Here is a 25,949-nt window from a genome sequence, read left to right as displayed (position 1 = left end):
GGGTGCATTGTGGGTTTATATTGATTAACTTTCTGACCATGATGTTTTAAGGCCCAAAAAAGGCCAATTTTCTTAAATAAAATCCTGTTACTAAGTTATCTTAACTTTGTATTAGGCTTTTGTTACCAAATGTTTTTTTGTTTTTTTGTTTTTAAATTGCCAGAATACCCCTTTAAATAGGCATTTATCCCATCCATCTGAGGAGATGTATGCTGCTCTAGTAGCCAGAAGCTTGGCTCCATCCCCCTGTATAGAGTCTGTGGACAGAACCATGTACATTCGTGGTCACCTCTCTTACATGTGAGTAAGTTCCAGAGAGGAGTTGAGGGCTGCAGCAAACCTTAAACCACACATCACCATCAGGGTATCCAGCTTCCACCATGCCCTAAACCTACAGTACATCAAGGAATTCCCACAGTGAAACGCTACACCATTAGTGTGGCCCCATCACTCTGGATCAGCCTTTGGAATCTAGGAGACCTGTGACCTCTCAAGCCCACTCAACCACAACTAAATGCGGCTCTGCAAGTCCCATTCTTCTGGCAGGTTCTGCTCCCTTCTCGTGGTCTTCCTCCAGCCAGTGTATTGTTAGAGTTATTTGACCCAAGTTAAAGTTCAGTACGGTATATATTCCTCTATGTCGGTACAAAGGAGCAACTCAACATAAGTTATAGCACCTTTTATTAAGCTTTATATTTCTTTATGATACAAGTCACATCATATATACATACACAACATTAATATTACTCAGGATTACCAGTATACAAAGGACATTGGAAATAACATGGAAATTGGTTTTATTACTATTTTGCAATTTAAAAAGTCAGATTTGTGTTAATTCTTTTTAATGTTGAATTTGGATATTAGATTTTTCTCTTTTGTCTTGTATGGGAGGTATCAGGATCCGTGAACGTGTCACGTACCTGTCTATCCCTAAGGGAGTTGTCTAAGCGTATCCTCAATTCTTCATGAGATACTCCTGATGGTGGAGATAGACTTTACTGAAAGATACACTAGGTCGTTACCTCTTGGGATGAGACATTACGCGAGACAGCTGGTCCAAGCAGATGCTAGCCACCTGAGTTGCCAAACAGACAGTACAGGCAAATCTATAGGCAAAGGATACACCAGATGCAGGTGACGAATGCAGGAGACGGGGGTACAGGTGCAAAACAGACACGGAAATGAATGGCAGGTACAACAGGTATATAGGATCCTGGTAATGCAAGACCAGATAGCAGGAACAGGAATGCAGAACCACAGGTACACGGTGACGCCACAATGGGATCAGGAACACAGGAACTAGGACAGAGCGTACAAGAACACCAGGCTGGGTATATACAGAAGCAGAGTCCCAGATATCCTTTACGCAATGCAATAGCACAGAAACCCCTTGGCAGGACCAAAAGAACCGCAACACTCAGGCAAGGAAAATGTGCCTCAAGTGGCCAGGCATGGCAGCGATGTGCAGGGTGGGGGTGGGGGGTTTGAGCGGCGACACTGGCTGTCACTGATTAAAGGCGGTCGCGGCAGTGAGTACAGGGAGTCTCTAAAATGGATTTTATCTATCAATCAATCAAATTCACATGTGTATAAAGACATACTGGTTCTTTCACCATCTGCTTTGGAGGAAAACAAAGGGCAGTAATTGGGCAGAAGTTGGGGGAAATAGCTGGGAGGCAAACAGCTATCTAACATGCATAGACAACATGATGGTGGGCATATACTTATGACTGCTGTCAGACTTCATGTTCAGCCAACAGGTATTCCTCCCAACTCCCCTATATATCCAACACTGATGACCCTTCTTTACCCCAACATTAGAGACCCCATACACATTGGATAACCAATGCATACAGCCACTTTAAGGGGTGAACAATAAATGTTGATGGGTGACTTATGAGTCAGGGTCTGACCATTAGAACCAATCAGATCTGGGGTCGCAAGTCCTCATGGTTATTTTTTATTTCAAAGGCTTTTATTATTCTAATCAAACACTTTAAATATCATTGAATCATCACTCAGCCTTCTTTGGCATCAGTCCTGGAACACATATTAAACCTCATTAAAGCATTGAGCTTCATAGTGTACATTGCTTTTGGGGGATCACTTGGTAAGTCTTTGGCTTAAGATGGATTCCACTGCTAGAAAACATAAAGAACTGTCTGCAGGATAGAGATGTGATGGGGTAAATAGAGATCAGGTGGATATTCTTGGGGTTCAACTACAAGGTGTAGAAGATCCGAGGTCTGAGACGACGACCCTGGCGGTGATGTTCCACAATCACTGCCACTTCTGTGACCACAACTTTACAAACAGTGTTCTTCCTGCTCATTGTAGTTTACGCAAAGTAACCCCAGAGGAAAACATTGATGGCGAGGAGGAGGACAGCATTGACATTGCACACGTTCCTCCAGAGTGGCTTCTCCTCAATACTGGTCAACGTCATCTTCAACTTCATCTCTTCTTCTTTGGACATTTTGGCTTCGGGCTGTGTAGATATACCGCAGAACCAATAATACAACTTTTTCCACCAGGAATTTTTTCGACCTGTAAGAAGATAGAAAAAAAATAATCATTGGCCATCAGGATGAGCTAAAACATAGAAGAACGTGTGGCCCTCATCCTATCCATGGCACAATAGGCACATTGTTCCAGTTTAACTCTGCACCAGTTTTCCCTCCTCCAGTCTTCAAAACTATAACCAACCATCATCAATAGAAAACTGTTGCAAAATATATCTGAATTAAATGTATTGTTTATACTATAGTCCTCTGCATGAGCGAATACTGTTCGATCGAATAGATATTCGATCGAATAGTGAGATATTCGAATATTCGATATTCGTATGAATATCCCACATATATTCGATAAATATTTGATAATCGTTCAAATCCCCCAGCTTCCGGTTTCACTCTCCAAATGGTCAAATAGATGTTTTTCACTTATCGAACACTTGTTCCCATAGACTTTAATGGGATCAAATATTCGATCGAATATTCGAATATTCGCGGGATATTCGTACGAATATGGAATATTCTAATATCTCACTATTCGCTCATCACTACTCTGTATGTGATTGCTCAAGAGAGCTTTGAACTAGCAACTAAAAATCCAAAACTAAGACTCCAGACTTGTCATCTTGTCTACGGTATAAAGACGGTCAAATATTAATTGTTTATTTGAATTGTCATAATGTATTATTGAAGCTCCAGAACCCCTAAACTTTGGGGTTGTTAAAGGGATTTTCCAAGAAAAATTTACTTTATGGTGGATCATGGTGGATCTGACCTCTAACCCCCCGGCGTTCTCCGTATCGGCCCCTGGCTCTATTCATTCCTATGCAGGTGCTGGAGAGAGATGAGTACTGTGCTCTTCCAGCTTACTCGCCTCTCTCTGGCAGCTCCATAGGAATGAATAGAGCCGCGGGTCACATGCTGAACCTGCAGCGCTATTCATATCACAGAAGCCGGAGGCCAATATGGAGATCCCCGGGGGGTTCAGAGGTTAGACCCCCCCATGATATCTTACTTGTCTTCAATCTTGCGGGTAGAGGACAAGTTAATTTTTCTTGGAATACCCCTTTAAATTAATCTCTGAATTTACCATCAAAACTTCTTTTCTCATCCTGTACAGAACAATTGTCTTGGCAAATTTCGACTTGTGGCATCACACTTCCTTCTGGAGGAAAAACAGAAATTAATATTAAACTTTCTGATCAAAGACAATGTGTAATGCTTAAAAGAGTTGTCCAGCTTTCGAAAAAACGCAGCTGCTTATTTAGCTTTAGTTTAGCTTTGGTTTTATCTGCATGAGACAGCTGTATGAAAAAGACAAGGAAAAAGATAGCAAATGTTCCTCAAAAGTCAACTGTGACCTATCATGCCTTGGAGGAACCAGATAAATTCTATTGTCCAGGTATACATAATAGTACATGGTGTAATGTATGTGAATTCAAGCTTTTTGCATGATCTTGTATGGAAGTCATTGGTGGTCTTGTGGAGCGCTCAGGTGGAGAACACTAAATTTAAAGATTAGAGAGAAAAGTCTTCTTTACCTGGTTCTTTCTCGATAGGTGGAATGGTTGACGATATTACTGCAGGATCCTTCGAAAGATCCTTTTCATCTTTCAGGGAAGGAGTTGGGTCAGATTTATCTCGAGTCCACCAAGTCATACGACCAAGCTACAGACAATGTAAAGTGTATAATAAAAAGTCCATGACAAGGTTATAAACTATACATCCATAAATCATATGTATAAAGACTGCCATGGTCGTGCATATTCTTTTTTAAGTGAAAGGTTTACAGGCAATATGGTGGTGAATGAAGACTCTATTGCAAAGGCCTGGGGGACTTGCCTACCATCTAATGCACAGGTGTCAAACTGAGACCCTCCAGGCATTACAAAACTACAATTACCATCATGTCTGGACAGCTAAAGCTTTGGTTGTCCAGACATGGTGGGAATTGTAGTTTTGTAACACCTGGTGAGCCTGAGTATAATGTATATGAGGAGTCCCGAATCCCCTCTGACAAGAGACTTTGTTTATTTATTTTTTTTCAATGTTCTGGAAGCACAGACAGATACATGAAAGGTATTATGTGTATCCTTGTCTTAACAGCGATCTAACAGTGTCAGAAAATGGGAAGGCTTGTTGCTTAATGTATCGATGTCGTTGTAACTTTCAATATAAATCAACAAGAGATATGAAGCATGTTTGCAATTTACTTTTTTTTTTTTTTAGTTCTCATTCTTCATTACAAAGTTATACTTACTGTATCCAGGTCCAGTCTCCTGAAGGCAGCTATATAACAGCTATACTTACTGTATCCAGGCCCAGTCTCCTGAAGGCAGCTATATAAAAGCTATACTTACTGTATCCAGGTCCAGTCTCCTGACTGCTATATAACAGCTATACTTACTGTATCCAGGTCCAGTCTCCTGAAGGCAGCTATATAACAGCTATACTTACTGTATCCAGGTCCAATCTCCTGAAGGCAGCTATATAACAGCTATACTTACTGTATCCAGGTCCAGTCTCCTGAAGGCAGCTATATAATAGCTATACTTACTGTATCCAGGTCCAGTCTCCCGAAGGATGCTATATAACAGCTATACTTACTGGATCCAGGTCCAGTCTCCCGAAGGATGCTATATAACAGCTATACTTACTGTATCCAGGTCCAGTCTCCTGAAGGCAGCTATATAACAGCTATACTTACTGTATCCAGGTCCAGTCTCCTGAAGGCAGCTATATAACAGCTATACTTACTGTATCCAGGTCCAGTCTCCTGAAGGCAGCTATATAACAGTTATACTTACTGTATCCAGGTCCAATCTCCTGAAGGCAGCTATATAACAGCTATACTTACTGTATCCAGTCTCCTGAAGGCAGCTATATAACAGCTATACTTACTGTATCCAGTCTCCTGAAGGCAGCTATATAACAGCTATACTTACTGTATCCAGGTCCAGTCTCCTGAAGGCAGCTATATAACAGCTATACTTACTGTATCCAGGTCCAGTCTCCTGAAGGCAGCTATATAACAGCTATACTTACTGTATTCAGGTCCAGAATCCTGAAGCTTTTTAGTCTTGTGCTGGTTGAAAAAAAATAGACTAAACACTGGAAAATCCAGTCATCTGAGAAGGCAGTCATTCAATTAGTGGACTCTTTGAGCTGTGACACTCTGTACTAGCAGGGATTTCATGTGTTTAGTCTTTTTTTTTGAACACCACAAGACTAAAAAGTTTCAGGAGACTGGACCTGGATACAGTAAGTATAGCTGTTATATAGCTGCCATTTAGGAGACTGGATCTGGATACAGTGAGTATAGCTGTTATATAGCAGCCTTCAGGAGACTGGACCTGGATACAGTAAGTATAGCAGCTATATACCTGCCTTCAGGAGACTGGACCTGGATACAGTAAGTATAGCTGTTATATAGCAGCCTTCAGAACACTGGACCTGGATACAGTAAGTATAGCTGTTTTATAGCCACCTTTAGGTGACTGGACCTGGATACAGTAAGTATAGCTGTTATATAGCTGCCTTCAGGAGACTGGACCTGGATACAAGTAAGTATAGCTGTAATATAGCTCCCTTCAGGAGACTGGACCTGGATACAGTAAGTATAGCTGTTATATAGCGGCCTTCAGAAGACTGGACCTGTATACAGTAAGTATAGCTGTTATATAGCGGCCTTCTGGAGACTGGACCTGGATACAAGTAAGTATAGCTGTTATATAGCTGCCTCCAGGAGACACGGCCTGTTTACAGTAAGTATAGCTGTTATATAGCCGCCTTCAGGAGACTGGACCTGGATACAGTAAGTACAGCTGTTATATAGCTCCCTTCAGGAGAATGGACCTGGATACAGTAAGTATAGCTGTTATATAGATGCCTTCAGGAGACTGGACCTGGATACAGTAAGTATAGCTGTTATATAGCATACTTCAGGAGACTGGACCTGGATACAGTAAGTATAGCTGTTATATAGATGCCTTCAGGAGACTGGGCCTGGATACAGTAAGTAAAGCTGTTATATAGCTGCCTTCAGGAGACTGGACCTGGATACAGTAAGTATAGCTGTTATATAGATGCCTTCAGGAGACTGGGCCTGGATACAGTAAGTAAAGCTGTTATATAGCTGCCTTCAGGAGTCTGGACCTGGATACAGTAAGTATAGTTGTTAAATAGCTGCCTTCAGGAGAATGGACCTGGATACAGTAAGTATAGCTGTTATATAGCTGTCTTCAGGAGACTAGACCTGGATACAGTAAGTATAGCTGTTATATAGCTGCCTTCAGGAGACTGGGCCTGGATATAGTAAGTATAGCTGGTATATAGCAGCCTTCAGAAGACTGGACCTGTATACAGTAAGTATAGTTGTTATATAGCTGCCTTCAGATGACTGGACCTTAATACAAGTAAGTATAGCTGGTATATAGCTGCCTTCAGAAGACTGGACCTGTATACAGTAAGTATAGCTGTTATATAGATGCCTTCAGGAGTCTGGACCTGGATACAGTAAGTATAGCTGTTATATAGCAGCCTTCAGGAGACTGGACCTGTATACAGTAAGTATAGGTGTTATATAGATGCCTTCAGGAGTCTGGACCTGGATACAGTAAGTATAGCTGTTATATAGCTGCCTTCAGGAGACTGGACCTGGATACATTAAGTATAGCTGTTATATAGATGCCTTCAGATGACTGGACCTTAATACAAGTAAGTATATCTTTGTTATAAAGCGCAAAAATGAAAAAATAAACAAACAATAAATGTAAATTGTAAACCTGCTTTATGTCACATCCCCTGTGGATTTAGATTTTAAAATTATTGTGTATGTCTCCATAAGCCTACTGCTATGTCTTGCTTTACTCTGCCACTTTTGTCACCACAGCCGCCTTAGTCTTTTGCCCACCCAACAAACACCATGCTCTGTAGAGACCAGGGACAAGAATCTCATTGTCCATTATTAAAGCTTTACAACAGTTTGGGGAACACTCAGACACTCTACTGTTATCTACTACCAGTAGAGAGACAGTTTCTTCCCATGGTACAGTCTCTGGTCTATAAGGCTCCTTGGGTCCGAACCCAAACACTCGGTATTTGGAATATGGATGCCACAGTTGGGAGTCCTAAAAAATGGACACAGCCATAGGCAAGAGGCTGCATCCATATTTTCTTGGAAGCCCCAGCGCTGCATCCAACTTCCTTCAGTCGGGAGTCAAATGCCAAGCGTTTGGGTTCAGACCAAGCCGAATGTTTGGTAAGTTCAATCATCACTGTTCATAATGTTTTACCTCTTCTACAGAATGCACTATACTCGTACCTCATCATCGGGTATGGCTTCTGTGAACAAACTGATCACAATGCAGATAACTGATGTCAGTCCAAACAGAAAAATTGCAAAGTACAAGTAGTGGACGTGCTTGAGTACTGACGGTCTGGTGTCCTCCTGCCCACAGGTTGGAGCTGTATACACAAAGTCCATAATCATTCGGATCAATCCCACCACCAGGCCAATAAGGAGACCCCAGAAAGCTCCCTGGCAATATAGAGAGCTTCAAGTTTAGATCGGAGTATTAAATACATACAACAGACATAATGGAAACTTTCCAGCAGACACTCACCGCTTCATTGACTCTCTTAATGAAAATTGCCAGAACAAATATAGCGGTAACAGGTGGAGAGAGGTAACTGGTGACCGACTGTATATAGTCAAAGAGCAAACCATTGTTTGCCGCTTGAATGATGGGGATCCAGACAATACTGATAACCACAAGTACAACAATGAAGACTCTGCGAAGGAAAACAAAGGCCAGATGGTTGTGAGAGGAGTAGATCGCAGCACAATCCAATCTATTGAGAAGCAGTCATAATTGGATGGGACTCCTTCCTCCTCTAGGACTGTTCACCTGTTCAGTGACTTTGAATTTTTATTGTGATGGTGGGAATAAATGGTTATGTATAAAGAACCAAGTGTTGCTGCAATGGTTGGTGGACTTGTGACTGGAGATCCTTGGCATAAGCCAAATGTTAGGTATGGTTCACACTGTGTTAGGTTAGGTTCACACTTCTGCTAGGGGAGCTGCTATGGAACAGACTCTCCAACAAAGGATCCTTATACAGTCCCGGTGGAAAAGTGAACCTAGCCTAAATTGGGTACATCGTAGAGCATCTTGCCAAAGAAGGAAGCTGAGAGTTTCTTATTGCAGTGGACCCATTAAATTTAGTGGCCCAAATATACTCAGCGATGTTAACAGAAACTTTTTGTGATTAATTTTCATTTAGTTTTTCCCCCACTAATGTTGTATGCATTGCAGCTTCCACTCACTACATTCGCTCAGCCAAGCTACCCAGTGCAGTGCATAGGAGCAGGGACTCCTGTTTTTGACAGGAGTCCCTGCTTTTGCACGTGATCTGCATGCTCAATTGTAGGGCAATCAGGGCATTTCTGAATCTGAAACGGGATCCGAATCCTAACCAAATCTGTCAGATTCCTAGAACCGGCCCTAAAATAAATCCTGAGAAATTGACCATTTTTACTCACTAGTCTCCAGAGACTGGGGTCTTTCTTCCCTAATACTGCATAGTCCCAACCTTGACCATGGCTTAGACCTTAGCCCATCAATAAAATGTCCTGCCCTCCGGTTTATTTTTTTTGCAGACCAGTCAGCGTGCCATCTTACTTTCCAGGTATTTACCAGAAAACCAAAGGCCCATACTGTACCTGCTGACAATCATCAGCTCTTTTTCGGCGGCTTTCTTGCGTATATGTATCCAGATATCAAGAGTGAATATAGTACTGGCACTATTGAAGATGGACGTGAGAGAACTCATAAGAGCGGCCAAAATGACTGCTATCATTAACCCCTTTAACCCTAAAGGAAGGGAAAAAAACACAACTTCATTGTTGTTATTGTACTGGGTGGTATGATGCCCTGTATCCCGGAAACTTTATAGCAAGCCTAATACAGTTCAATGGTGAATATAGTTGGTGATCATGTGGAGTCACCATGTGGTTACCAATTAATTGACAATAGAAAGCACAAGGGATTAAACCTTAGAGCTCATTCTCAAACCTTGTCTATATCTAAGAAGTCTATGGGGAGATTGTGAGAAGTGTTTTCGGACCCCTATCTGAAGATTTGTGTCATTGTTGTCCAAGCTACAAACGCACAATGGACTGGTCAAGATGCCCTGATAAATGCAAGGTGTCAAACACAGTAATCAGTGGTCAACAGGCATGGTATGGGGTTGCCATCCTTAGACCCATAGAAGCACAAAAGGTTTGGGAAAACCTGACCTAAGTCCTTGACCAGGGATGGGGAACCTTTGGTCCTCCAGTTGTTACAAAATTCCAATTCTCGGCATGCATGGACAGACAAAGCTAAAGGTTCTCCATACTTTGCTAGAGAGTTTATTTGTCTTCCATTCCACTGTTTTATAAGACGCATGTCAAGTATGAAAGCAGCTGACAATCTTTGCACTTTATCTTAGTAACCATTACCTCCTGTTTGACACTTAAAGGAGATATCTGGCCATTTTGAAAATCCAGCATCCAACAGGCACAGGGGGGAATTTGATAACAAGTCTGCACGTACCTCTCCCTGTGCCTGTAGTGAGTGGTGGGACACGCCTCAGAACCCCGGCCTGAAGGCATTTTGCTTGCCCCGGCTGATGGGCTGGCTGCTTATCCAATCAGTGACTGGAGCGGCATTCCACCCCAGTCACTGACTGGCTGAGCGGCCAGTCCATCATTTGGAGATCCCAGAGCCGGCCTAAGGTAAGTTCGTACTTGTTATCGAATTCCCCCCTGCCGGATTTTCAAAATGGCTGGACTTCTCCTTTAAAGTGTCAATAACCATCAAGTAAAAATTTTCCTGTTGTGCACCAAGAATTGCCCGTGGGATTCCATTGGAGTAGAACCATACTCCTTACAGCCATATCTATGTCTGCGCCCAAAAATACAGATGAGATCATTGACTTAGTACAACCAGAATATAAAGCTCTTTAGGTATTATACTAACTACTAAACATCAGCAATAGAGATGAGCGGACCTGGAGCATGCTGGAGTCCATCCGAACCCGAACTTTCGGCATTTGATTAGCGGTGGCTGCTGAAGTTGGATAAAGCCCTAAGGCTATGTGGAAAACATGGATATAGTCATTGGCTGTATCCATGTTTTCCAGACAACCTTAGAGCTTTATCCAAGTTCAGCAGCCACCGCTAATCAAATGCCGATCGTTCAGGTTCGGATGGACTTGAACCCGAACCCGGTTAGCTCATCTCTAATCGGCAATAATGGCTAAAAATGTCAGATCCCCTACCACTAAAAATGAGCGCCCTCCATAATGGGAAACCAACTAATACATTACCTGGCGGAGTATGACACAATAAGAGAACTTAGCAGCTCTCTTCTCTGGCTTATAGAAGTGGATCCCAATGGTAGACCGCCTTATATGACGACCATGTGCTATACCCCGAAATGGACAGGAATTGGCTTCCCAAGACAACCCTTTTAAACTCTATTTTCCATGGTTATCCCTAAAAAGGATAAAGTGACATCTCACCGACAGGCATGAGTGTAATGACCAGCTTGGGATAGGCCGTATTTGCGCAGCTTACATTAGTTCTACAGTGTTTCCAACATTCTCCAGGGTCAACACAGCCGATTTCATCTGAAAGGACATTCAGTTAAGTGATAGTTGTAGCTCATTTTATTGCGCCATTGACTTTCTAGGTAACTCCAAAAATTTACACAGTACCAGACCACCTTACAAGCTTACCATGATCTTTTTTTCTCAAAACACTATGGGGAAATTTATCATGGGCTTTGCACCTATTTTTAGGTAAATAATTGGATTTTTCACCCATTTTTGGTCCATTTTTTAACCCAGCATTCGACTGGCGAATATTTTTTAGTATTCACATAAAAGTTCCCATAATCCGGGATAAATGTCCAAGTTATCAATTGCAACTTTTTAAAAAGTCGCACAAACAGGAGCAGGCCTACGTCTGGTCAATACCAAGTGAATTTGCTTGCTCAATTTTTGCAATTTTGTGACTTTTTACTTAGATGCATTCACTATGGCAGTGCTACATTTTAATGAATCAGTCACAAGATATTGGAACAAAATATCCACCGATCCTCATTAGAATAGTTGCACACATTAGACTCCTTAGTAAATGTCCCCCTATGTCTGGTATTACATCACCTAATGAGCTGCAATACTAGACACGGCCTATGGAAAGCGGTGCCGTTTTTGCAAAAAAAATTAAAAAAAAAAAAAATAATAAAATACACCAATAAAATAAACCATCACCTCTAAACTCCTTTCACAAAACTGATGTTAATCGTATATAATATCTAGCATCGTATAACCTTACCTGGATATAAGGCTCTGCTGATCATTCCAGGCAGTACCACAAAGAAGGTGGGCAGGATTTTCAAGTACCCCCCAACAATGGAGCCCCCTTTGGCATGGGATAAGTTCTTGGCGGACAGAGATCTCTGCACAATTACCTGGAATATATTTTTTTTATAGACAATGATAAAACTCTATATTGAAAATTGTGTGCTCAAAGTCTAGTTGTCCATGTCATCTTAGGCTGAAGTCACATATGATTTTTGGAACTTTTGGTGAGTTTCAAATTTGTGTGTGAACATAGCCTTAAAGGGTACTTCGGAGAGAAGGAAAAAAAAAAGGTAATCTACAAAGGTATACTATAAAGGTGATAGTGGGTAAAGAACACCCCCCAGGATGCCGATCAACTAAGTCAAAGTTACTTTTTTTTAAATGTGATGTTGTTTTTGACAAAGCCGGTTGTCTGTGACTCACCTGGTCAGTGCACCAAACCCAAGTGGCCAATATTGTCAGACCAAATATAAGACCGGGCCAGGGCAGGTCTCCAGTGATGGGGTCACGAAACATGTGGAAAGCGTCAGCGCGAGGCAGGTGGCAGGTTGTGTTTGGAACAGTTACATTCGGGATGGCCTGCATGTATTTCTCAACCAGTCCCGGGTACCAACCAATTTCGGCAAAAGCTAAAAAATTAAGGTATATAATTTTAGGACTAGAGTGGCGATGTTTCCATATTTTGGTAATATGCAAAAGAACACTGCAGAGACACCATCACGTGTCTCGACATCAGTGAGCTAGCCAGACCTTCCTCCGGGAAGGAACAACCAAGCCAAGGAATGTCTCCAATCAAGGAAACCACCCAAGCAAGGTATCCATCCACAGACAGCTGTTCCGGGGTATTTGCCCCTCATCAGTGTGAAGTAGGATTCTGGCTAGTGGGAGCAATTGCCTAGTAAGTGCATGCAAAAGGATGCTGGTTGACCTCAGGGAGATCAACCATAACACCGCAGAGACACCATCACCTGTCTCAACGTCAGTGTATTCTAGAACATTGACCCCTAGAAAATTTGTAAACACCATTTCTGCGTTTACAGTAGATAAAAGATGGAATCTGCAGGTGTTTTTTATTTATTTTTTCTTTGAAAGCAAAGCAGCAGCATACTGACCCATAAACATGAGGATGAAGGCACCCACCACCATGATGACGGTTTGCAGGGTATCCGTGTAGATGACAGCAGCCAGTCCACCTGTTTAATACAACATCGCACATTTTACTTTAAATTAACACTTTTGCTTTATATCGTTCACATGTATGTTGTATGTTCTGGACTAGCAAGATGCTTTAAAGGGGTTATCCAGCTAGGGAAAACATCATATATATACTGTATATAATAGTGATGAGCAAATAGTGAAATATTCGTATATCCAATATTCGTACGAATATCTCCCGACTATTCGAATATTCGATCCCATTAAAGTCTATGGGAACAAGTATTCGATTATTGAAAAACATCTATTCGACCACTTGGAGGTAAAAAACGGAAGCTGGTGGATTTGAACGCTTATCGAATATTTATCGAATATTCGGCAAACTATTCGATAGATGGAATACCTTACAGTATTCGCTCATCACTAATATATAAAGTTACAGGTATATAGAAAACAATAAAGAAGCTATACTTACCTCTATGTCCTACTATGGGCCCTCTGCCTCTACTTGTACAACTGACTCATTTTGGGGGGGGGGCTCAGCCAATCACATGACCATGACAATTCCTTCATGTGGTCACTGGTTTGGTCACAGATGGTCACTGGTTTTGGTCCCTACTCCTGTAAAATTTAACCATAGGGAATCCTCCCCTAAGGAGTTAAATTCAGACCAATTAAATTTGGAGGAAAAATTCATGGGTTTATGGTCAGAACTTTTTGTGAAATCTTTATTTAACTATAGGAAGTTTATAGCCGTGTATTTGACATGAGATCGCTTTGGGGGCTTCTGCATTGAAGTATCACTATTGACTCCCTCCTTATTGTTTCCTGCCGGTGTTACCAATAATCAGGAATGACGGACCCAGTACTTGTCAGCTGTATCAAGGAGATATTTGTCTGAGCAACCACCGGGCTCACATTCCATCAGGATGGTTTGGACAAAGGGCATTCATACAATTACACCATGATAACAGAGAGAAAGTGCTTGGCAGGTTGCCTGTTAATTTAACCCCTAATGATCAGAATTTTTGCCCTAGCCAATAAGACACTTTTAAAGAGGCACTGGCACGAAAAAACTTTTTTCAAAAAAAGAAATCAACAGTGGTTGTGATTGCAGTTTTGCAATATATTCGCTTTATTTATTTATGTTAAATAAATAATAAATAATAAAAAAAATAATAAAGCAAGTATATTGCAAAACTGCTTGTGATCATAACCCCTGTTGATTTCTGTGGAAAAATAAAATAAAATAAAAAATTTAAACAGGTACGCTTTAAGCAATTTTGTGCCCAATGTGGTTTTAACCCTGTCAGTCTGCCTATTCTCATTTTTCTCTCCTCATCTTCTAACAGTCATAACATTTTCCATATTTTCCATTTACAAAGTCATAAGAACTTGTTTTTTGCCGAACTAATTCTTCTTTCTAGGAGTATTTTTACACTGAAGAATAGGCGAGGAATTGAAGAGGAAAGTTTCCTCTTCTTCAGCTCTGGCGGAATAGGCGCAGAACTCAAGCGGAATGTGAAGGGAAAGCGGAAATTCAAAGCTCCAATGGCTTCCGCTAGAGAAATCCCATAGAATCCACCCAAAAAAATCGTAATTCTTTGGGCGGAAAGCGGATCCACTGCGGAACATTCCAACCAGTAAATTCCTCCATGTGAACAACAGAGCAGAAATCCTATTGAACATAATGAGACGTTGCTCTGTACATATTATATGGGCGGAATTTCAAGCGAAATACGCATAAAATTAAGCCCGGATTCAGCTTGAAATTCCTTGTCTATTCCTCAGTGTAAACATACCCTAGCGACAGTGGCGGATTAAATGTACTCTGGGCCATGGGCTGTCCACCCAACCTGCCCCCCCCCCCCCCCCAGTCAATTCGCCCACATTATAATCTGCTACTGCGTCCCCCCCCCCCCCCCCCACACTGTCCCCAATAAACACTGCCTGCCTCCCCTCCCTGCTGGCCCCAATAAACATAATGTTTGGTCCCTTGCTGCTACCCCCAGTAAGCATTGCCCACCCCACCTCCACTGCCCCCAATAAACATATCGCCACCTCACCTGGTCCCCTGATGTTGCCCCCCCAAGGTCACAGCAGCACAGAGGATGTCAGGAGAGGAGGGTGCTGATCTTATAGGAGAGGACCGAGCAGCACAGAGGATGTCAGGAGAGGAGGGTGTTGATCTATAGGGGAGGTCCCAGCAGCACAGAGGATGTCAGGAGAGGAGGGTGCTAATCCTATAGGAGATAGTCCCCCTTTATAGATGGTCTCCCTCTTTCCCCCTCTATAGATGGTCCCCCCTCTTTCCCCCCTCTTATAGATGGTCCCCCTCTTTCCCCCCTTATAGATGGTCACCCTCTTTCCCCCTTATAGATGGTCCCCCTCTTCCCCCCTCTATAGATGGTCCCCCTCTTTCCCCCCTTATAGATGGTCCCCCTCTTTCCCTCTTTATAGCTGGTCCCCCTCTTTCCCCCTCTATAGATGGTCCCCCTCTTTCCCCCTCTATAGATGGTCCCCCTCTATAGATGGTCCCCCTCTTCCCTCTCCCCCCTTATAGCTGGTCCTCTTTCCCCCCCTTATAGATGGTCCCCCTCTTTCCCCCCTTATAGCTGGTCCTCCTCTTCCCTCTCCCCCCTTATAGCTGGTCCTCCTTTCCCCCCTTATAGCTGGTCCCCCTCTTCCCTCTCCCCCCTTATAGCTGGTCCTCCTTTCCCCCCTTATAGATGGTCCCCCTCTCCCCCCTCCCTCATAGATGGTCCCCCTCCCTTTATAGATGGTCCCCCTCTCCCCCCTTATAGATGGTCCCCCTCTTTCCCCCTTATAGATGGTCCCCCTCCCTTTATAGATGGTCCCCCTCTCCCCCCTTATAGATGGTCCCCCTCTTCCCCCCTTATAGATGGTCCCCCTCTCCCCCCTTATGGATAGTCCCCCTCTCCCCCCTCCCTTATAGATAGTCCCCCTCTCCCCCCTCCCTTTATAGATGGTCCCCCTCTTTCCCCCCCTTTATAGCTGCCCCCCCTTTATAGATGCCCCCCAGTGAGTAAATAACACAAAAATAACAAAATATAACTCACCTACCCTGCGTTCCCCCGTTGATCCTCTCTCCGGCTGCCTCCGTCTGATGCGCGGCTGCCGGGGGTGTCCCGTCCTCTCCCCGGCAGCGCGCGCATCACACAGCTCCTAGTGCCGCCTGGGCCCTGACTTCTGGTACGTGCGCTCCCAGTACCGGAAGACAGGGCCCCAGGCGGCACTAGGAGCTGTGTGATGCGCGCGCTGCCGGGGAGAGGACCGGACACCCCCGGCAGCCGCGCATCAGACGGAGGCAGCCGGAGACTCTTGTGACCGCAAGCGAAACAATGCTTGTGGTCACAAGAGTGCAGTAGCGAGGGGGCCTCCCGGGTGGCATTATAATGTGGGCGGCAAGGCATGGGCCCCCCCGGAGCCTCGGGCCCCGGGCGGCCGCCCAAACCGCCTACATTATAATCCGCCATTGCCTAGCGAGGACGAGGACAAGAGGCATGGTTCATGGGTCAGGTCCCCGCCCATGCAGAGTTCCAAGACAGGACGATCCAGAAATGTTATATTTGTATTTGTGTTCACACATGTTAGAAGAGTTGTGTGATCTTTAGCTAAATACTATTAGTTGTATAACCCTCCCCCCATACGGAAAAAAAATTGATCATCCCACCATCCACCCAATAGTATATATATAAGATACATTATAAAGATAGTTACCAGCGACAGTGTAGATGGCTGTGACTACTAGTAATATAACTGTGGCCAGGTAAATGTTCCAACCCAAAGAGATCTGGATGAAAAGCGCTCCAGAATAAATATCCGTCTACAACAACAACAAAAAAACCAACAACAGTAAAATTGTTACCACCGATTTCCTTATGCATGAAATACTGACATTCTATATTTGTTTTACTATATAACATTGCCACAATGGGTTGTGTTAATTATCTGCTCAAGCGCTTGCTGCTGCCATACAGGTCCTCACCGGGTCTCCATCTGAAGGAAGTGCCTGCTCAACCAATCAGTGGCGGAGGCGGGTCATTGTTGAAGCCAATGAGTGGTTGAGCAGTATTTCCTGTGTGTTAAAACAGGAACTAAAACAGTGGATTTTTTTTTAATTAGCTCTAATAATGGTGTATAATGTTCTTCAGGGGTGGGGCCAAATTCTTTTGTACACGCCCCTGAGGAGATCAATTAGACTGGATATGCTCTTACTCTAGACTATGGAACTCTCTCTACGTAGTGTTGTTATGGCTGGCTCGCTAAACAAGTACAAATGAGGCCTGTGTGCTTTTCTTCATAATATTACATGTTATGAACCCTAGATTTTATTTGATAGGACGGTGATCCAGGGATTATTCAGATTGCAATATTGGAATCGGGAAGGAATTTTGTCTCTGTGATGGGGCAATTGGCATCTGCCTCCAGAGGGTTTTTACCTTCCTCTGGATCAACACAGTAGGTTTATAGGTTCAACCTATAAGGTCTTTATCAACCTTATTGACTAAGTAACTAGGGCATTTAAAAGAAGTGACTTAACATTCTGTACATTACGTAGCCACATAGTAAGTGGGGAAAGATGCATGGTCATCATTAAAGGGATTAAATAAAAAATTTTAAAATTTTTTTGAAAAATTTGGAAAAAAATGTCCGACACTAGACACAATTTGGTTGGAACTTCTTTATGGTGCTACTGATACTAATGATACTGCTGAAAACATTTCTAATATTTATGGAAATAAAGTGAATGATAACTTACCGATATCTTAGTAAAGATGTAGAGGATGAGAGATAGAACAGACATGTAAATCCGAATCCGGTGACCGCCAAAACGTTTTTCTAAGTACTCGGGCATAGTGACTACTCCGGAGGCGATATACACAGGTACGAAGATCCATCCAAGGGCGATCAGCACCCAAGATGCCTTGAAAAAACGATATTGTTATGACCGATAGATACACTGCTGATAAACCATAAATACTGTCTTTTCCTCTATCACTCAAGGTTAGTGATCGTTTGTTGATTGGTCACTTAGTTGTCATAGAGATGAGCAAATTGATTTATTTAAAATTGTTTTGCTCCACATTTCCCCAAAAAGTTGGATTTGCCTAAATCCAAATTTTTTGAGTTTCAATTCAAGCAAATAGAGTAAGAGGGACTCATGAGAAAGGCGGGAGAGAACAGAGTGCCACTGTGTCAGGCTGTCTAGAGGTAGGTGGCCATACTGTATGCACCTTGACCAGCAACTGTTAATTGTGAGTGAGGCCTACCGTATATCATTCAGTGTATAGAAGAAGGAATACTTCCTTGAGTCATCTGAAAACCATCTCAAAGTCAATTCATTGGTTCATATGTATCACAGTTATTAGAAAGTACAATATTTTCTTACATTCCATTCAAATCCTCCGACTGCCACACCTCCTGCGGCTCCCGATCCCGCCATCGCTACAAAGAGGCCGCTGCCCACATTGCTGGACATTAAAGAAGCACCGATCTGCAAGATAATGTTCTAGATGTTTGCATTCGTCTTAAAGAACCATGTTGGAATTTAGGTAAAAAGAAACGGAATTGGATGTACGCGAACCATGCACCACCAGGCTGATACTGCTATAGCTCCCCTCTTGATTGAGATGAGATTTGCAGAACAGATTTTCACTTAGGACACCTCCAGTCTGCATTGTTGGGAGGACACCAGTGCGTTATGTACAGGGAACCAGTGTATAAGGTTGACTTGTGAGAAGATCAATAAAATATGATGGGTCGACCAAATCAGCATAGATTTATATTGTGCAAACCACAAAAGAGATGGATGGGCCAGTGATATCCTAATAGCAGTGGTATCCCAATAGACATCAAACCACTGTAAGGATTTTTGGATAGGCTGTCAATAAGTGATGGGGGTAGGTACTCCTTTACTGCAGCAGCCGACCCAACAGAACTATAGAGGTCCATGTAGTGGTGCCTGGTTCTTCAGCTCTACATAATTCTAGCTGAGCACCGGAAATGGCCACATGAACATGAAGGCTTTACTTCTGCAGTCAACACAAGCCTTGTCCAGTCATTATTTGCAGATCATTGGGTCCATAGAGTGAAGTGTAGAAGGTATGATATACAGTCACTTAGGGACCCAACTACTTGCTACTTGAAGTGAGATGGTCCTGCTGTATTTCTATGGGTTTGGTCACCAAATATGCGATGAGGGATGCAATCTCTTGGCACCAAAACCAGCTGGACCAGTTGTTCTCCCTTCAGTCGTGATCTCACAGGTCACGGTCACCTAAAGCTGCAGTAAAGCAACATTCACACTGCTTTATGAAGGCTGCGGCCGGGGTGCACGCCAGAGAGAAGGTGTAGATCCACCCTCTCTCTCTAGCATACGCCTGCCGTATCGCCAGCTCGCCTAATGGGTTGGCAGGGGACACGACAAGGAAGGGATTCCTGTGCCGCAATGCCTGTGCCGGGCGCAGGGCTGGCATGGTTTACTAAGAGGAGTGCACTGAGAAAAAAGGGGATGGGGATTTATTTAAGACTGCCGTACTTATAGAGGGGACATTTAGAAAGAGCGATATATATGTCCTACATCAATGGGGTCCCTGACCGCTGTACCACTTCATCTACTGGAGACGTTACCGGACAAATGCTGCGACTCTTACCCTAACTTTCATCCACCAATTTACGGTGGTCACAGCAGTTTGGAGCCTGACATAGTTAATATAGCACCTTAGTATCTGGACGGACGGACATTATAGACATTCTATAGAGGCAGGGATGTGGCTTCGATTCCCAGTGTAAGGCTATGTTCACATTCATTAAGAGACCGGCCGTTCCGTGACCCCAGCCGGGTCCCAGAATGGGCGGTCTCTGCCCGGATCATCCCAGAACCTCCGAAAGGTTCTGATGTTAGTGCATCAGCGTGCGCCCACATCAGGACCTCCCACAGCACACTGTGAAGCAAGTGGCCGGAGCAGCTCGCTTCATTGTGTGAACTGACATGTCTTTTTGCGGCTGCATTTCACAGAAAACTGACATGTCAGTTATTTGCGGCCCTGTACGAGATTCCGGCTGGAGCGTATACGATGTGTATACGCTCCGTCGGGAATCCCACAGAAGATAAGGCTATGTTCACACCTCACAAAGTAGGCAACAACGGCCGTGCTTTTACGTAGTATGAACATAGCCTAAAGGTTTTGCTCCTCTTTAAACATTACCAGATGAAAGCTTCCTCTGACCTCATTCTGTATCCGACCATTAATTAACCACCCGGTGCCTGAGACCAATGTAAAATTTGTGCTTGCAGATTTTCCTGTAACTTTTAAAGGCGGAAGTAAGAATTTTATTTGAAGTAGTTGCAAATTCTTCTTGGCAAAGATAAAAGGGACACATTGCACCGCAAGATGGTAAACACATATAGGATGCACTATATTTTAAGGGCATGTCTGGATTTTTTGCCTTATAATGCACATTTATTATCCCTATTCCTGCAGTGTCATCTGTTTCACCCCAGCTCTGCTCTATCCATACATTTCATTACTGTATCTGGGTCATGTGACCTTTCATCAGTCACCATCTTGACTTTGAGATTTCAAAGTGCATCCTCTCTCTCTCTATATATATATCTATATATATATATATAGCTATGAGATCGTGTAGGTCCCCCTATAGTAGATGGCCTTTGTTGCAGCCCCTTTAATAGCTGGTCTCCCTGTGTAGGTCCCCAAAACTAATCTCCCACACACTACCCCGTTGCTGCAGGTCTCCCTTTGCTGCTCTCCCCTGTTCTCTCTTCCGGGCCAGGCAGCATGTGTTCCAGACGATGCCTGTTCCGTAAGTCCTGGATGCCTATGGATCGTCCGGTGGGCCCCCAAGTGATGAACAGCTCTTGTGAGATTACATGTGGACAGTTCAAGACCCTCCAGCAGCCCCGGGCCCGGATTGCCCAAATTATAATCCGCCACTGGGTCCACCCCTGAATATATAGACCAGTCCCACAATACACGTCGGACCACACCACCATATGAACTATACCAGAAGACTTTATGTCATTACGCACTGCATAAAACTTACCAGATTATAGTAAAAGTAGTTAAAAAGAAAGAATACAGACTGAATGCACCCCATACTGGGCAAACTGGAAAGCTACTTATCCGTGCACTGGGCTACAATAAAAAAAAGTCGCTGCTTTACAGCTGTTTTTGTTGAGTTCTTCCTGGTGACAGCGATGGGGAAACACCGCAGCTCACGCTGGATACACGTGGAATGATAAGATTATTTTGGAAACTGTTCACACACGTAATGAGTCTAAGGGTTAGGACGTGGGGAAGCATGCCAAGAAAAATAGTCATACAGTATATTGCGCAGTCCCTGGCAGCCCTTTATATAACATGGGTCGTGCCAAACCGACTACAATAACCATATTAGAGATAATCCAGAGCATATAATGATGAAGCAAAACGTCTCACACAATATAACAAGATATAATACACCGGCCATAACTGCAGGATAGGGAATATTGTATAGTGTAGTTTTGCACTTTGGGATTTTTTAGAGCTTACGCCGTTTACCGTTTGAGATCAGGAATGGGATAGTTTAATAGATTAGGCGATTACGCACGCGGCGATACAAAACATGTTTATTTATTTATTTTTATTTACAGAATGGGAAAAGGGGGGTGATTCAAACTTTTATTAGGGGAGCGGATTTTTATTAATAAAAAAAAAAACAACAACACATTTTATTTTTTCTTACATCCCCCTGGGGTTAGGGTTACTCCCCCTGGGGTTAGGGTTATTGATCTCTCATTGAGTATAGATATACTGCATAGATCCATGAGATCTATGTTCTATTGCTTTCGGCTGCTGAAGCCGAGAGTAATAGAATGCCGAACCGGGATCAGCGCCATTATGGTTCAGACCCCAGCATGGGACAGATGCAGGGATCGCTCCTCCGCGATCACATTGCAATCTCAGAAGAGCATCAAGTGGGACTACAACGTGTGTTTTATGACTTCCAGTTCTAGATCATGTTCAGCTCAAATGTCAAGAAAGTGTTGCTGAGCAGCAGCATGCACACCTCCTCCCTCACTACTCTGGATGATACCCAGGACTTGGCTTCCAGCTTTAAGCATTGTACAAAGGGAGGGGTGGGGGAGGGAAGAGGCGTGCATGCAGCAGCTTAGCAACACCTCCTTGACACTTGAGCTCTGAACATAATATAGACACAACAGGTTCTCATTAAATTTGAGAAAACTAAATTCAGCAAAGAAAAGAATCCTTGTATTTGCAGCAAAGGAAACATGAATAGAAGTCCTTACAGGCCACCAGGTCATTGTCCTTCCCGCTAGGAAATATCCTCCGACTGTTCCCCGACTCGCACGGACAGATGACTGAAAAACAATTAGTAAACAATGATTAGCGCTCAGATAATAAGGGATTCCCATTACCATCTGTGTTTACTGGTATTGACCTTTGTATTATATACATGTACTGACAGACTGAAGATAGTCGGCTGATAGAGAACCAGTTAAGACTATATACTGTAATACCTAAATAAAAATAAATAAATAATAATAATAATAATATTTTATATATATATATATATATATATATATATATATATATATATATATATATTAGGGCTGAGTGTATTTACCGTATATAATTTATATTTACAGTATAATTTCCATTCTTTGCACAATCATCGTGTAATGGTGCCCTAAAACATTCTAGTAACTAAAAATTGTATGGTACTGAGATAGCATGATGCTGCTATCACAGTACTATCATTGTGTAGGGAAGAATTTTAATTTATTTCATTAAAGGGGTACTCTGACAATTTTTTTTTCTTTCAAATTGACTGCTGTCAGAAAGTTATACAGATTTGTATTTTACAGTTCCTGACATGGACAGAGGTGGCAGCAGAGAGCACTGTGTCAGACTGGAGAGAATACACCACTTCCTGCAGGACATACAGCAGCTGATAAGTACTGGAAGTCTGTCGATTTTAAAATAGAAGTAAAGTACAAATCTGTATAACTTTCTGACACCAGTTGATATAGAAGAAAGAAAAAAAAACCACTGGAGTTTCCCTTTAAAGGGGTTGTCCATGACTAAGAAAAATAGTCTGTTGCTGTATGTCCCACATCTGTCCTTGGGCTGAGGTTACTATTGCTCTCAAACTCGACTCACATGAGTAGAGATCAGCTGCAAAACCAGACAAAGCCCATAGGCATAACATTGGTTGTGTAAAAACTCCATGTTAATGATGCAAAGCGGATAAAGCATGGATGGAGGAGAACTGACAACTATTCCCGAACCTAAGGTGATAATACTCAATGTCATCCAGTGTCGGATTGGGGTGGTTGGGGCCCAGCAGGGAATTTGATTCTTGGGGCCCGTCCTACATACACCAGATATACCCAGCGCCAAACCTTTCCCATTACTATGGCAACTTTGCTCAGAGCTGTGTACTGTATGTGACCGACAATGCTCGCTCACTGCTAGGTACTGGTCAGTCACAAACAGCATAGTGCGCCACTAAAGTTTCTTGAAAGAAGAAGTCCCATGAAACTGGGGGTTTATATGTCATCCTGGAGCTGCTAAACGGGGATGCAGACCTCCTTGTGACAGGCTTACCAATGGGTAGGGCCCACCAGAGTATTGCCCAACTCCCCTGCGGGCCAGTCCAGGCCTGGTGTGATCCAACAACCTTTACCTGTCAAGTGGGACCAGACCTGTATCTGCTGGAGATATAAGTACATGTGCCCAATAGACAGATAGCTGGACCTAGAGGCCAGAATTACCAGTATTAGCTAATGGGCAATGAATACTCAGTGCTGGGCAATGGCACATCTAAGGACTGTTAGTTCTTTATCCTTTACTCCCACATGGGGGTCTGGACACAAGGAAACCACAGATCACTACCCCTTAAATCGGACAATGTCTCTGTCACATGGGGATTGCATATAGATGCATGGTAAGGGCCGGGTGATGCCCATGGATGAGACCTCATTACATTGGGAGAAACCCATGGAGGCTTTGTCAGGTGAGCTTGGGTGTCTCTGGGCCATAATGTGGTGAAGATCAATCTGCCGTTATTGGAGATGATCAGATTTGATTAATTGCTGATAACGTCCGCTCTATTTTGTACATTGGACTTTATTTTATTATTCTTGTGATACTTGTAATCATGGAAAGTTATGGTTTAAGGAGTTAGGCGACATTAACAGGAACATATTGGCAATAAAGGGGTACTTCAGAGGGAAAAAAGTTTTTAAATCCACTGGTATCAGAAGGTTATACAGATTTGTAAATCACCTTTTTTTAAAAAAATCTCCAGTCTTCTTGTACTTATCAGCTGCTGTATGTCCTGCAGGAAGTGGTGTATTCTTTCCAGTCTGACACAGTGCTCTTTGCTGCCACCTCTGTCCATGTCAGGAACTGTCCAGAGCAGGAGAGGTTTTCTATGGGGATTTGCTGCTGCGCTGGACAGTTCCTGACATGGACAGAGGTGGCAGCAGAGAGATTTTGAATCAAAGCAATTTACAAATCTCTATAGCGCTCTGACACCGGTTGATTTGAAAATATTTTTTTTTTCTCCAGACCCCTTTAAGACTTTTTTGACACAAGAAAAAACCTGATGACAACCACAACAGCTACCTTTATTATTATTATTATTGTTATTTTTTTTTATTATTATTTATAATCTAGAACCACCACAGCCACTATTATTATTATTATTATTTTTCATTTATTATCCAGCATAATCATTTAAATTTACATCGGAGAAATATTATGATCTGCTGCACAATCTTCCTCTCTGGCCATAGCAAACCTTACCCAATGACGGTAGGATCACACCCAATAGGATGAGCAGAGGGGGTAACCCATCCTATGCAATGAATTCTATTACCGCTACGTCCTATAAGAAGAGTAGTAGACACATGGAACGGACTATCTGCAGCCAAGATGTAAATGAATGAAAGATTTCGGTGCCAATTATATCCAGACCAGAATATAATGTCAGTGAATTGGTGTTAAACAATTTTATACTAATAAAGTCATCCTATACCCTAACATATATAAGGACATATTATGGACTTACCCATATTCCAACTCCAAGGACAAACACAAAATAAAGCACAACCACAATGATATCGGGAATCCCAAAGGTGGCCACTTTAGGAGCGGTAGATGGGGGCTCGCTGGTGGCATTGTCCATGGCTCCTGGTGGAGTGATGAATGTATCTCAGATGGAGCAGAACTTATCTACACATTATTACTAACCAGATGTTAATGACTTACAGAGTTTATCAACCTGCTGACGGCTGCTGAACAATTATTGATTTGGCATATACAACACCAACTAATTGTAGACAATCTGTAGAGAACACACCTGGAAGTGTCGCCCATCATCTCCTCTTATCCTAATAGACTGTGAAAGGGGATTTGGATGGTGGGGACAGAATACAAGCTGACCACAGTCAATAGGTTTCTTCTGCATTAAATGAGGGCCACAAAAACTAGTGATATAAATGCTGAACAGATCGGGGTATTATTTACATCATTCTGTCCAGCTGTTCTCCTAATATGCAGGAGAATATGTGTCTTGCCGCACCCCTCCCCCCGCCCTCCAGCTGCTGACTAACAGCTCACTGCCTATACACAGCATGCATAGATAACTGCCAATCAGCAGCTGGTGGGTGGAGTTTTCTGCTTCTCATGAATATCCAGGACTACTGAGCACATGCACATAATGGAGAGGACTACATATTGTCCATGTTATTTAGAAGGAGATCTCTGGATCAGCTGCATTGAACAATGTAAGTGACCTATCATTCTGTTC

The 25,949-nt window shown here is 42.9% G+C and overlaps 1 protein-coding gene across 1 annotated transcript; it reads right to left on the bottom strand.

Moving 5' to 3' along the window:
• Positions 1-664: 664 nt before the first annotated feature.
• LOC138799864 (sodium/glucose cotransporter 4-like) lies at positions 665-25,355 on the bottom strand. The gene is made up of 15 exons (XM_069981575.1): positions 25,209-25,355; positions 22,420-22,491; positions 18,499-18,603; positions 17,869-18,033; positions 16,827-16,932; positions 13,043-13,123; positions 12,354-12,559; positions 11,902-12,037; positions 11,085-11,192; positions 9,241-9,391; positions 8,141-8,309; positions 7,840-8,055; positions 4,058-4,184; positions 3,607-3,681; positions 665-2,550 (listed from the first exon to the last, which is right to left on the bottom strand). The coding sequence occupies exons 1-15, from the start codon at positions 25,323-25,325 to the stop codon at positions 2,342-2,344; spliced, it is 2,043 nt and encodes a 680-aa protein (XP_069837676.1). The 5' UTR covers positions 25,326-25,355; the 3' UTR covers positions 665-2,341.
• Between the last annotated feature and the right edge of the window lie 594 nt (positions 25,356-25,949).

The sequence above is a fragment of the Dendropsophus ebraccatus genome, chromosome 8, assembly GCF_027789765.1.
Source record: "Dendropsophus ebraccatus isolate aDenEbr1 chromosome 8, aDenEbr1.pat, whole genome shotgun sequence".
Taxonomy (NCBI): Eukaryota; Metazoa; Chordata; class Amphibia; order Anura; family Hylidae; genus Dendropsophus; species Dendropsophus ebraccatus.
The sequence above is the reverse complement of the archived record's forward strand: the minus strand, read 5'-3'. Positions and strand labels throughout refer to the sequence as shown.

Bases quoted from the DNA above. Each gene is read 5' to 3' on its own strand.
- LOC138799864 (XM_069981575.1), bottom strand. From the start codon at position 25,325: ATGGACAATGCCACCAGCGAGCCCCCATCTACCGCTCCTAAAGTGGCC. The intron at 16,933-17,868 runs GTAAGTTATCAT...TTGTTGTTGTAG, and splicing joins ACATCTTTACTAAGATATCG to ACGGATATTTATTCTGGAGC. The intron at 11,193-11,901 runs GTAAGGTTATAC...ATGTCCTTTCAG, and splicing joins CAGCAGAGCCTTATATCCAG to ATGAAATCGGCTGTGTTGAC.